This window comes from Physeter macrocephalus, chromosome 20, assembly GCF_002837175.3.
Source record: "Physeter macrocephalus isolate SW-GA chromosome 20, ASM283717v5, whole genome shotgun sequence".
In the NCBI taxonomy this organism is placed as follows: Eukaryota; Metazoa; Chordata; class Mammalia; order Artiodactyla; family Physeteridae; genus Physeter; species Physeter macrocephalus.
This window is the reverse complement of record NC_041233.1, coordinates 42,898,189-42,913,368: the sequence shown is the minus strand read 5'-3', so window position 1 is coordinate 42,913,368 and position 15,180 is coordinate 42,898,189. Positions and strand designations below refer to the sequence as shown.

General features: G+C 31.6%; 1 protein-coding gene across 16 annotated transcripts in view; it reads right to left on the bottom strand.

Moving 5' to 3' along the window:
• Positions 1 to 15,180, bottom strand: part of PCDH15 (protocadherin related 15) — a 699,366-nt gene that overhangs the window by 418,892 nt on the left and 265,294 nt on the right. For all 16 annotated transcript variants that reach the window (XM_024121304.2, XM_055081163.1, XM_024121303.2 and 13 more), the window contains one exon: positions 7,917 to 8,072. In XM_024121304.2, coding sequence (XP_023977072.1) covers positions 7,917 to 8,072 — 156 coding nt within the window. The remainder of the gene's footprint in view (positions 1 to 7,916; positions 8,073 to 15,180) is intronic.

Sequence of the window (15,180 nt, the reverse complement as noted above, 5' to 3'; positions counted from 1 at the left end):
ACTACCTAGAGGGGTGGGATAGGGAGGGTGGGAGGGAGGGAGATGCAAGAGGGAAGAGATATGGGGCCATATGTATATGTATAACTGATTCACTTTGTTATAAAGCAGAAACTGACACACCATTGTGAAGCAATTATACTCTAATAAAGATGTTAAAAAAAAAAAAACTGGGCAGAAGACCTAAATAAACATTTCTCCAAGGAAGACGTACAGATGGCCAAGAGGCACATGAAAAGCTGCTCAACATCACTAATTATTAGAGAAATGCAAAGCAAAACTACAGTGAGGTATCACTTCACATCAGTTAGAATGGGCATCATCAGAAAATCTACAAACAATAAATGCTGGAGAAGGTGTGGAGAAAAGGGAACCCTCCTGTACTCTTGGTGGGAATGTAAACTGATACAGCCACTATGGAGAACAGTATGGAGGTTCCTTAAAAAACTAAAAGTAGAAATACCATATAACCCAGCAATCCCACTACTGGGCATATACCCAGAGAAAACCATAATTCAAAAAGACACATGCACCCCAATGTTCATTGCAGCACCATTTACAATAGCTAGGTCATGGAAGCAACCTAAATGCCCATTGACAGATGAATGGATAAAGAAGATGCAGCACATATATACAATGGAATATTACTCAGCCATAAAAAGGAACAAAATTGGGTTATTTGTAGAAACATGGATGGACCTAGAGTTTGTCATACAGAGTGAAGTAAGTCAGAAAGAGAAAAACAAATATCGTATATTAACACATATATGTGGAATCTAGAAAAATGGTACAGATGAACTGGTTTACAAGGCAGAAATAAGACACACGTGTAGAGAACAAATGTATGGACACCAAGGGGGAAAAGCAGCGGGTGGCGGGGGGTGGGATGAACTGGGAGACTGGGATTGACATATATACACTAATATGTAAAAAATAGATAACTTGCAAGAGCCTGCTGTATAGCACAGGGAACTCCACTTCGCTGTACAGTAGAAACTAACACAACATTGTAAAACAACTACATGAAAAAATATGGTTTTTTTAATTTTAAAAATATTCATGTAGACAAGTATCTTTAAGATAAGAGTAAGGATTATTATTAGAGAGAGTGATAAGTAGCTCTAGTTATCTTTACTAAAACCTGAAGAGCAATTACATTTAAATTGAATTAAGCTTAAATTGATATATATGTGTGCATATGTATTGATATATACAGAGAGAGAGAATATATATATGAAAGAACTTATTAAATTGAAAGTTGTCAAATAGTTGAATACATGAATATTTTAAAACTGGTGAAAGATTGATTCCCATTTACATGCTTAAAGTAGAAAATGTATTTTTATGTGCTTTTTTCTCTTCCCTTAAGATCCTCCTTTTTTCTCTGTTACCTGTCTCCTGCCTCCCAGAATGTGCCTAATTCCTTGGAGGAGGAAAATAGAGACAAGTTAAAGGAACAAGGGCTGCTTAGTCTTTTGTTCTTCAGAAGCTTTTGTGTGCTGTAGATTAAATGCTAGTACTCTCTATTTAAAGAAACTCTGTGAATGGGAAGGACTCTAAAGGTCCATGATTTTTACTCCTTGAGTAGTTAAAGATATTTATCAAGTTTCCAATACCATGGACCATATTTCTAAAAAAAATGATTTGTTTTACTTATATAAAAAAATCACCTTATTATGAAATATTAAAAAAATTTTAAATGAACAAACCAAACAAAAACAAACACATAGATATAGAGAACAGAGTCATGGTTACCAAAGGAAAAAGGGGCTAGAGAGAGGGCAAAATTGGTAAAGGGGGTCAACAGTATGGTGATGGATGGAAACTAAACTTTAGGTGGTGAGCACACTGTAGTGTATACAGAAGTCAAAAATGTGTGTGTGTCGGAAATACACACTAAAGTATTTGGGGGTAAGAAGGACTCTTTTCAGTAACACTCTCAAATGGTTTAGAGAAAAAGCTTGTATTATTCTTATAATGTTTCTGTAAGTTTGAAACTATTTATACATTAAAATAAAATAAAATAACCTTTTCTGGTTAAAAAAATCACCTTATATCTAGAAATCATAAAGAAAATAGATAGAAAATATGTAGAAAATATTCTTAAATATATGTGGAATCTCTCTGTTATGCTTCATCATGGAGACTACCTGTGCATTTATATCTACCAGAATGGCTCTGAGAAGAACAGTGTTCAAAAATACATATATTAAATGGAAACAGATGATATAGTCACAATGAAATGTGAAAGAATAGCACAGAACTAAAAATTTGATCAGGAAAGTGAAAGCTCAAATTGAATAGATTCAGAGACATTTCACCATTGTGAGAAAAAGCTGAAGTTCTCAATAATGTTCCACTAATTACTGCCTGTTTACAAATTTATTTTTGCATTTCATTTTGAAGACCCCCTTTGTTTTAAAAAATAGTTATAGAAATATAACTATTTCTAAAAAACATATTTCCAAGGCAGAGTTGACTTGTAAAATGGCCAGAACCTATACTAAGTATTTTAAAAGCATTAACTCTTATAATCCTCAACACAACTTTTTAACATTATTTTTTGTTATTATACTTATTTTACAGTTAAGGAATCCAAGGCTGAGAGCTTCTGCCTGATGTCATACTTCTAATATTTGGTAGATAAGGACTGCAACACAGATTGTCTGGCTTCGAAGTGTTAATTCTCAAGCACTGTGAAATATATTATTTCAAAAATAATATATTTCAAAAATAATATATTTTTATATATTCTGTGGTATAAGTGTTCTCCAGTTTGTGAGTCACCCACCCAGCAGTTATGGGATTTGATTTTATTGTGATTGCGCCCCTCCTACCATCCCATTTTGGCTTCTCCTTTGTCCTTGGATGTGGGGTATCTTTTTTGGTGAGTTTCAGTGTCTTCCTGTCAATGATTGTTCAGCAATTAGTTGTGATTCCGTTGTTCTCGAAAGAGGGAGTGATAGCACATCCTTCTACTCCACCATCTTGAACCAATCCTTGACATTATTTTTTAATCTATTCTGAAAACTTTGTTTTTCCATTTGAGTATTTTCCCCTTTACTTTTAATGTAATTTTTGTACAAGGTGAATACTTTTATTTTGAATACTCTTAGTAAGTGTTCATATTTTTCCTACCTATTCTATGTTCTTTTTTGTTTGTTCCCTTTCTTTATTTTGATTAATATGTATATTATTCATGATTTCATTCATGTTCTAGGCAACAAAAACATTAGACTATATTTGTCAGTTATCTTCTGGTTTATAATTAGTGTTCTTATGTTTTAAGTATATATCTGTTCTTATGTTTTAAGTATATATCTTTACATGATATATAAAGATATACATACATATCATGTAAAGATATATACTTAAAACAAGATATATATATATATATATATATATCTTTTGCATCAATACCCCCTCATTCTCTTACTACTTTGATTTTTATTGATACCTACTATCTGTCATATTCTGCAAAATCAAAAACAAACAAACAAAGCAAAACACCTCACTTAGGCAATCTTAATTTAGGTTTACTCACTGTGGTTCACAAATCTTTATGTCTATTCGACATGGACTATTCAAGATCTAAAGACATTCCATGCTGGGTTGCAACAACTGATATTCTCCTCAAATTGCAAATCTTCCCAAAAGTGTTCTTCTCTAATATATTCTCTCAGTAGAATCCTGCTATATTTTAAGCCAGAACCTCAAAGGTAATCTAAACAATATATAGGGTCTACACTTTTCTCCTTTACCCTCTGCAATTAACAGGTCATCTTTTCTCATGAAGTTATCCACCTAATATCCTTCCTATACACCCTCTTTTTCCATTTCTATTCATTTCAAGATTTTTACCTTGCATCTCTTTTCAGCTCACCTCTTCAAAATATTCTCCATCCAGCTGTGGGAATGATATCATAAATTGGCAAATCTGAATGCACTTATATTGCTAAGCCATTTACTGGTCCCTTATTCCCTAAAGCTCCTCTTTATAACTGATGGTACCTTTCAGGATCTGACCCCAACTTGTTCTTCAGTTTCATCTCCTTGCATTCAATCCTTTCTTAATTTAAGCTTGTTATACAGAACTCCTTATATTTAAGTCAGTAGCAATTCATGAAAATAAGGTCTACTAAGTTAAACAAACCTTAAGGGATAGTAGAAACAGTTCACCAAATAAATTCAAAACACCATCAGGAGACAACAGTGCTGATAATAGACACCAAGTATGTATTTTTTAATAGTATAAGGCCAAATAGAAACATTACCATAATACAGTGACATGAAATTTTATTTAAGACTCATTTTTATTTATAGAATATTATTCAATTGCCATTTTTATACAACAAAAATAGTTGAACACTGGCAATTTCCTTGAGTCCAACCTTATAATTACATCTGAACTCTATTTCTCCAAGTTTCCAGGAACAAAGAAAAAGAGTTCAGAATTTTTACATATACCCTTGACCCTTGAACAGCATGTGTTTGAACAGTACAGGTCCACTTACATGCAAATTTTTTCAACAGTAAATACTACATTACTACACAATATATGGTTCCTTCCTCCCTTCCTTCCTTTCTCTCTTTCTTTCTTTCTGACTGTAAACCATCTACCTGTCCAGAGAAATGCAAGGAAACATTCTTTCAGAAAGTGCCAACAAATTATCTCCAATAAATCACATCATGTCACAGCAGCAAAGTACATTTAGGGTGATATTCAAGGTGACAAAAAGAACAAATTAATATTGACTAAAAAAATTGCCCGTCTGTAATGAGATCATTAAAGACCGGGACAAATATAACCTCTATATTATCCTGAGATTAATTCTTCACAGGTGCAAGAAAACACTATGTCTGCCTTGACTTGCCCTTGTTTACTTTTTATTATATCAAAAGGAATTTTTTGAAATGGGATGCATGTGTTATCAAAGACATCACTGCCAGAAAATATTTATCTTCCAAAAATTACTTAAGAATGATCAGCAGCAATTAGACTTTGCAATTTGTTCTTAGAACCAACAAGACTAATTACTTAATGATACAATTATCCAAAACTAATTGATAGTCTCCAATTACCCAGAGAGAAAAAAAAATACTTGCAATGCTTTATGTCTCACAAACAAAGAATTTTAAACCTTGGTAGCCAATTCATGTGCTGCTCCAGGTCTTGGTTTTCTCACAGTTAATAAGGAGAGTGACTAATCAGGACTTTAATTTTAGAAGCTTCTTTTATAAATCTGTGATGATGACTTTGTACCTATCCTTTGGATTCTGATGAAGTGTAAAATATTTTGACACCAACAATCTCTTAAACCCCGAATGATTTTTTTTTTTGGGGGGAAAGCATTTAGATCATTCTAGTCTTAACTGCATTAACTGCATGTCTTATACTAAAAGAAGAAATAGCATGGAAAATATCTTGCAATCTTGCACAGAGTAAAATGTATTTTATTTAATTTTATTTTACAGGCAGCACTGTAGTTATTTTACAGGCAGCACTGTATATATGTATATATATATATATATATACACACAGACATACATAGTATATATACACACACATACATATATACATACACATATATACATATGGGTATATATAAAATTGCAATGTATTTTCCCAGTGGAGAGATATGGATATAAAGATAAACCCATTCAAGCCAATTAAACTAAGAACTACTCAGATAAATGAAGGATGAGAAAAATAGCTAAATTTCATTTTTTCTTATAATTATGTTTTGATGTTTAAATAAACTTTGGATTCCTTACAAGAAAATAGATATGAGAGAGTATGAGCAAAATCAATGGAGGAAAATATCATCAGTTACACACATCCTACATAATCAAACCATAGAATATATGACCATAGTAACAGTGGGATAGGATTGCCTCAGTTGTCTTTAGGAAATGCACCGAGAGAAAACCATAATTAGGCAGCTTTGTAAAGAAATCTTGCCTCTACAAATAATGTTTAAGATAAAATGTTTAATGTTTCTATAAATGGTATCACTCTAATTAACATTTATCCAGATGACATAGGAGTTTAGAGTTTGGAGAAACTGAAGGTTGATCAATGTGTATAGCTGGGGATGAGTATAGAAACAGGAAATGGAAATAGATCATGAGTTAAATTTTAAAAGATGAATAAAACTTGGAGACTTGCAAAGTAGGGAAGATTCCATTCTAAGTAAACTGAACAGTATGAGCAAAGCCAAATAAATGAATATATTTGTAAGACATGAGGAAGTTAAATCTGAACAGAATGAGGCAATATCAGAGAGAAATTGAAGTTAAGAATACATTGACAAAAGGTCAGATTATGGAAGGGCTTGAAAATCAGCCAGTGGAGATAGATGACATTTTTGCTGATAATAATGAGAAATTACACAATTTTTGAATAGGAGAGTGACACAATTAAAATAGTATTTTAAAAGGTTAGTTTTCAGCAAGGTGCTGAAAAAAATTAGAGGGGGGAGTGGAAGTAGTCAAATTACATAGGATACTTTGAATTCAAATTGAACATTATAAATTTCTTTATGAAAAATAAACTAAAGACATGTATCCAACAACAGTTAAACATGGTACAGGAATAGATTTTAAAATTAGATATGTTGCCTAAGATAACTCATCTATCAGTTTATACTCAAAGCTAGCACTCAAATAAAAAAAGCAAAATCTCATTCAAAAAGTATACTTTAGATGCTAAAATAATTAATCATGTAACATGATTAATTACATTAATTAGCATTTGTCTGTTTTAGCAGAAGCCTATTAAGTAAAAGGTAGCTCAAAAAGGTCAAGCATTAACTAACAAGCAATTTCACCTGTTAAACTTTAAAAAGCTTTTATTTCTTTTATTTATTATTTTGTTTTTAGTAATACAATCTAGAAAGTCTCAGATTACAGGAAACATCATTTCTTCAACTTTTAGTGAATAGAAGAATGTTGAGGTAAGTAAGATACATTTTAAATAATTTCAAAAAGCATGTAAAAGTTATAGGCCCAATGCTGTGTTTAATACCCAAATTATACTGATTTCCTCCTAGAAAGTAGGTACGTATTTTTTTAAGATTAAAAAAAAGACATGGAGGTAAAGATGATTTGCTAAAGTATAGGCTATTAAAAATATAGTTCATTTTTTGTGTGTCTAAAGTACACATAATAGATGATATTAGAGATACTACAGAAATATTTTATACATTTTTTATAATAGTTTATATTTTTTCTACAAAAAATTAATAGAGTAAGCACTATTTTTAAAAAATAACATAAAAAGGGTTCTTGGCCTATGGATTTTGGTTCAAAGGGAAACAAAACAAAGTAAAACAAGAAACAACAAAAAAGCATGTTCTAATAAAAGCAATAATACTACTTTAAAAATATTTTTAAATAGTTTGATAAGGATTTTCTTATAAGAATTCAGCTTTGATTTATATTTAAATATTTTTAATATGTCAGAACTTGATTTTAAAATTGAGAAAATAACTTTAAATTAATAAAATCTCAAATACATATTTTCTTCTAGTATTGAATTACTGCTACCACCTCAGAGATACAAAAAAAAAATCTGTCTCATTTTACAATGAGAATAAATAGCACCTGTTGAGCCTCAGTAAGCGTGTATGTATTTAGATTCAGGCATTAAGTTGTTGAAAATGATTAGAAAATGTCAATATTTGGGGCATTATTATAAATAAATCAATTTTTTTCCTGCAGCAAAGTGAATTCCTGAAATTGTATCAGAAGTTACTCAGACCTTATTTCTTCTAAAGCACTATTTTTTTAATGTTTTCTTGATATTTTTAAACAGTTAAGATTGTTATTATAGAGGAATAATTTCAAAATATTTAAAATATACAGTCAATTACATATATCAATAAAAAGGAAGCAGAGAGTGGTGGATAGAAACTGACCTCATTCACTGTGGCATAGTAGCTTTCATGCTTGAATGTGGGTGAGTTGTCATTTCTGTCTCTCACCACGATTCGAACTTCGTGGTAGATAACAGTACCCACTTTTTTGTTGATGCACTGAACTTGTACCACGATGGAGTGTATGTTCATTGGAGGCTGCAACACAGAAATTGTATCTTTAAAAAAAAATAATTGAAACTGAAGCATCTCATTACTGTCAAAGTATTTGTTTAATAAAATCTTCTAGCTTATTCACTTTTAAATGATAGTAATCTATAAAAATTGATCCATTTTGCATTATTTTAAGGAAACGTGAAGATAATCATGATTATTTCACTGCTTAATTTTCAAAATATAGGGTCTGAGGTAGCATTATGTTCATAATTAGAAGACTTGTGACGAACACAATCACAAAATTAATGTCTGATATTTGATGGGATGCCACAAATTTTGTCCTTCCAAAGTCAAAGAAACAATGACATAAACTTCTAATTTATAAAAACAATGTATTAATGATAATATACATAGGATAGAGAGATTGTATAACACGGTATATCATTTGTTTAAATCTATATTTTTGCTAAAATATTAAATGTTCATATCTGATAAAAACTAAAATATAGATAACCAAAAGAAGAGAATCCATTCACAACCCAATCAAACTTCCTAATTCTATACAGTTAAATGTTTATTTTGCTAATCTTTCCCTCTTTCCAAATATACACCTGTTTTATACACACACACACACACACACACACACACACACACACGTGAATATCATCCCATGTTTGCAAATATAGATTTTCTATAGCACTTTGATGTATACTACTATGAAGCTATATTTTGTATTCCATCATAAGTCTATAGCATAGTTGGTCTAAGTAAAAACTTATAATGAGATGTTTATTATTGTCAATTTTCGTCATTACAAGCAAAATGTTTATACCTCAGTAAACATACTGTACATAAATATGTGCTAACTTTAATTATTTTTTATGATAAATTCTTATAAGGGGAGAATTGTCATCAAGGGGGCATTTATTACTCAGGTGCTATGATGAAGGGCTTGCAGAAGTGGGATACACACATTTCTGAATCTAGAGTTAAAGTGTTTAATGCCACAGAATATTTCTTTGTGATTTTTAAAATATTTTTGAGTTTATAAAATTTTCTTTACATATAATTTTATCAGTATGATCTATTCTGACCACCCTGTTTAGAATGCCATGCCTCCAGTCTGCTCTGTCCTTTCAACTTTCTCCCTATTTATTTACTGTTTTTACTGCATTTCTCATGCATCACATGGCATATTACACATTTTATATATTTGTTTGAGTTTGTCTCCCTTTACTATGCTGGAAGCTTCATAAAGCATGGGGTGTTATTTTGGTCATGACTAAATCTCTCTACCTAGTAACTAGCACAGTGTATAGAACAGATGACTGAGTACTACCCGAGTTGTACTGCTGTGCTTCTAGCCTTAGTTCCATAACCTACTAATTGTATGATCTAGATGCAAACTCTCTGTGCTTAGTTTATTCATTTCTAAAAATGGGGATAATACTAAACACTGATATGACATAATCATCATAAGTATTATATGAGCTTACCCTGTGCTAGGCACATATTAACACATAACAGATGTAAACTATTTTTTACTTATAAAAAGCCAAATCTCCAAAAAAGTAAAAAAAACATGCATCTAAAAAAATACAAACTGACAATCTTGAATTATAAAACAAATTATTAAATATCTGGATTAAAACCAATTTAAAGATATAGCAATGATTACTGGAAATTAGGATAGGTTCATTAAAAATGTCACATTTCTAATGAGAAGAATGTTGTAGAAACTATACCTAACCTGAAGAAAACATTGTTTAATATCAAGATATTTTTATGGCCAATAAAGAGAAATGCAATTGAATTGTATTGTACCTGGATGAATAACTGTATCTAGAAAGAATAACTTGAAGCATCATTATCATATGGAGGAAGGTCTCTAGTGAAGTACCATACAGATCTGAGTTCTAATGTCTGCCCCAATTCACTTTTAATCACTGACATATATAAATGTTATTAAAGCCATGTGTGTAAAATCTGTGAATGCTACAAAGTTCAGAAGGATATATACTACATTTAATGATAAAAGACAAGGTTCAAAATCATTTTATCAGAATAATAAGTAACAAAAATCTACATTTTTACAATAAATTAAAATAATCTTATTTGTATTAGAAAAAAAAGTTAATTGCCCAAATATAATAATAAGTGGCTACAAACATTAATATGAAAATATAATTGTAAAATTTTGAGTTTTACAAAATTTTGAGTTGGCATGTAAAGATGAGTTTACATGCCAACACTGTAAATGGACTACTAGAATAATAATACAAACTACTACATATGCATTAATAATAGATGAAGAGATAGGTAGATTACGATAAGCACCATTTTATGGGCAAATAGGAAGTGAAGCCTAATCATCCTGAGAATGTGTGATAAAATTTGAGATGTTTAAACTAAAAATCACAAGATTCATCAGACATCTGAATGGTTGTTATGAAAAGATAAATTAGTTTATTCACTGTAGTCTCAGAGTGTAGAAATAAGAATAATAAATAAAAAGTATTACAAAGCATATGTTTTCAATATAAGTAGAGATTTTCTATTAATACAAAGCGGGACAGAATAGAATGGACTATACAAAAAATTAAGCCCCATCATTGAAAATCTGCAAGCTTGAGACTAAAAGATAACTTAAAAAGACTAGGTCTTAGAAATATTCTGGAAAGAATTTAAATTGTATGACCTCCATTTTTACTACCAGTTTTAAAGTCTTTGCTTTAATAGGCTTTTTAAGAAAAGTACTGCATATTTCAATTGCAAAGTAAAAAACAGAATACTTGTACTATTTAGTCCTTGGCACACCTCTCAGAAGACAATCAGGTGACAATTTATGTTCTTCTAAAGTTATTTATCTTATAAATATTGTGAGAGAGACCTATAAAACCATTCCATATCAACTTCTAATTCTATAGTAAGTGTTAGTATGGGACAGAAAGGTCACAATCTTTGTAAGTAGATGATCAGACGTAGTGTGCTGCAACTTAGCGCCACTTAGTCGCACTAAGTGCCCATAGATTAGATATAACCAGGTCACCTGGAACGCTTGTCACTGTCAACTTTAGTCCCCTATGCAACTGTTAGTAGCATGGATATAACTTAGATTGCAATAAATTCCAACCATAATGGATCATGATGAAGGCAAGAATTCCCTGGCAAGGGAATGAAGGCAAGAATGGGATGAAGGCAAGAATGCTAATATACAGCATTCACTGTAATCTCACATTGGAATAGAATCTATTCTGCTCTGCAAGAAGGTCATAAATATACCAAAGATAGTTCCACCAAGTCTATTAGTGAGAGTTTAGGGAATCCAAAATGCTTAGGAATGTGTTAGGGAAGTTTTGGTTTATTTTTAATAACTGGGTGGCAAAAATAAGTCATGGCAATTCTATTTTCTCTGATTCTCTTAAATTGCTTCATTCATGAAACAAATCAGAAAAAAAATGCTGTGTATAAACTGTTTGGGGGTAATTATTTAGGGTGATTACCATTCATATATACCTAGACATGCAAACTATTTTCCAATTTAAAAACAATTGTTCAGCATAGTACTCTGAATGTATATTTGCATATCTGTATGTTAGTACACATGTGTGAATACATTTTGACATACACAGATAAATTTCAGGAATGATATGTACCAACAGTTGATGAAGGTTATCTTTGAAAAGTAAGGCCAAGAGTAAAAAGTAAGTGAAGAATTTTTTCCAATAAATACGTATGAATTTTTTAACTTGAAAAAAATTTATTACATTTTTCAATCACTTAAGTTGCAACATGCAAAGTGAAGCTTTTATAAATAATTTATTGATCCAAACAGTGTAGATTACAGCATACATACTCAGTCTAAGGAGAACTGAGTTTTTTCTAGAAACTACATTATTTGGATTGCTTAATAAATAAATGTTTAGCAAACCTGAATAAGAACTGATTTCATAAAGCAAAGGCAAATGTTATTCACTCCTCACAGGAATGAAAGTTTTTTATCATGATTCTTCTTCCTATATAAATACCATTTTTACAAAATAAAAAATCTTCATTACTTTAAAAATAAACTGGAGGACAGTGAAAAGAAATAAGATCCAGTGTGTTGTAGAAATGCTTTTCAAAAAATGAAACAAAAGTTAACATAAATGGCTGGCTAGAGTTATAAGTGTACTTCATAAATTAAACTTTCAAAATAAATGGTATTTTTAAAGAAGTTGCCTAAAGAAGAAAGTACTGATTTGAAAATATTGTTAGGTATATGTAATATTTAGAAATGTGTAGGTTTTTCACAATCAGTTATTAAGGACACTAAGTTTATTTAATTGTACTTATTTTATGCAAAGTTCAACATGGGTTGGGATTAATATGACACAGTCCTTTTACATTAAGCAAATCCTGTAAAACTGATATGAGATGAATATAGATAACTATAATGTGAGTCAAAAAAGAGTTCTGAGGGAATTCCCTGGCAGTCCAGTGGTTAGGACTTGGTGCCTTCACTGCCGGGGCCTGAATTCAATTCCTGGTTGGAGAACTAAGATCCTACAAGCTGCATGGCACACCCCCACCCCCCCACAAAAAAAAAGAGTTTTGAAGGCTTAGGAGTTTGGAGTAAGAAATTATGTACCAGCGTTACTATTAGGAAATATTTTATGTAGAGAGCAGAAATTTAAGACATGTTTTGGTAGTAGATAACATTTAACTGATGGTAATGGATAAAGGTAATTTCAAAGTATAGGTTCAAAAGAGTATCAGGGTAGGCATGATAAGAAAAAGTTAGATTATGTTGAGGGAACAGCAATTAGTTCAGTTTTCCTAGATTACAGAATATATGCTTCTAAATAAAAGGAAAAGAGATAGGCTGCAGCTTGAATCTAGGAAACCTCAAGGGACAGTTTGCAATGAGAATTCATCTACCAATAAGGTCAGAACTGTGCTTTGAGACACTAAAACTGGAGAAGGTTGAATCATGAAATATAGTAAGGAGAACTATTAGGAGATTTTTCCAAAGTCAAGTGAGAACTAAGAGGGCTTGTCCTTGAGTTATGCTGATGGATGAAAATGCAAGACATACTGTGGAGATAAAAGTACAAAACTTAGTAGTTAAATGGATATTGGCCTGGAAATAGAAGTCAAAGCTCTTTGTGCATTTACCAACTTAAAATCCAAAAGAAGAGATGTTAAGATATTCAGCATGTTCCATGCTCTTGGATTCTAAGAATTAATATAGTTAAAATGGCCATACTACCCAAAGCAATCTATAGGTTTATTGTGATCCCTATGAAATTACCCATGACATTTTTCACAGAACTAGAACAAATAATCCTAAAATTAATATGGAACCATAAGTGACCCAGAATTGCCAAAGCAATTCTTAGGAAAAAGAACAAAGCAGGAGGCATAACCCACCCAGACTTCAGACAATACTACCAAGCTACAATAATCAAAACAGCATGGCATTGACACAAAAACAGACATATGGATCAATGAAACAGAATAGAGAGACCAGAAATAAACACACACACCTATGGACAATTAATCTTCAACAAAGAAGGCAAGAATATACAATGGGGAAAAGAGTCTCTTTAGCAAGTGGTGTTGGGAAAGTTGGACAGCCGCATGTAAATCAATGAAGTTAGAACACACCCTCACACCATACAGAAAAATAAACTGAAAATGGCTTAAAGACTTAAATATGAGACATGACACTATAAAACTCCTAGAAGAGAACCCAGGCAAAACATTCTCTGACATAAATTGTACCAATGTTTTCTTAGGTCAGTCTCCCACGGCAAGAGAAATAAAAGCAAAAATAAACAGATAGGACCTAATCAAACTTGCAAGCTTCTGTACAGCAAGGGAAACCATAAACAAAATGAAAAGGCAACCTACAGACCGGGAGAAAATATTTGCAAATAATGTGACAGACAAGGGCTTAATTTCCAAAATATACAAACAAATCATACAACTCAACAACAAAAAAACAAACAACTCAATTGAAAAATGGGCAGAAGACTAAATAGACATTTCTCCAAAGAAGACATTCAGATGGCCAATAGACACATAAAAAGATACTCAGCATCACTAATTATTAGAGAAATGCAAATCAAAACTACAATGAGGTACCACCTCACACTGGTCAGAATAGGTATCATTAAAAAGTCTACAAATAATAAATGTTGGAGAGGGTGTGGTGAAAAGGGAACTCTCTTACACTGTTGATGGGAATGTAAATTGGTGCAGCCATTATGGAAAAGTGTATAGAGGGTTCCTCAAAAAACTAAAAATAGAGTTGCCATATGATTTAGCAATCCCACTCCTAGGCATATATCCAGACAAAACTATAATTCTAAAATATACATGCACCCCTATGTTCACAGCAGCACTATATACAATAGCCAAGACATGGAAACAACCGAAATGTCCATCGACAGATAAATGGATAAAGATGTTGTGTGTGTGTGTGTGTGTGTGTGTGTACACACACAATGGAATATTATTCAGCCATTAAAAAGAATGAAACAATGTCATTTGCACCAACATGGATGGACCTAGAAATTATCATACTAAGTAAAGTAAGTCAGAAAGAGAAAGACAAATACCATATGATATCACTTATATGTGGAATCTAAAGTACAACAAAAATGAACATATCTATGAAACAGAAACAGACTCACAGACATAGAGAACAGACTTGTGGTTGCCAAGAGAGAGAGGGGTGGTGGAGGGAAGGATCGGGAGCTTGGGATTAGCAGATGCAAACTAGTATATAAAGGATGGATAAACAACGAGGTTTGACTGTATAGCACAGGGAACTATATTCAATATCCTGTGATAAACCAGAATGGAAAAGAATATGAAAAAGAATATATATATGTATAACTGAGTCACTTTGCTGTACAACAGAAATTAACACAACATTGTAAATCAACTATACTACACTTCAATAAATTTTAAAAAATGTTGGGATTGTTATGAACACAATTTTTCACTAATCAAATCTTTTAAAAGTTTGCCCAGAGTTTTGAGATAAGTGTAACAGGACTGTGCCAGAATTATATCTTTTTTATTGCAATTTGAATTATTGATTTTATTGTGACCACTATTATCCTATGTCCAATAGTGATTAGAGAATATTGCTCATGAG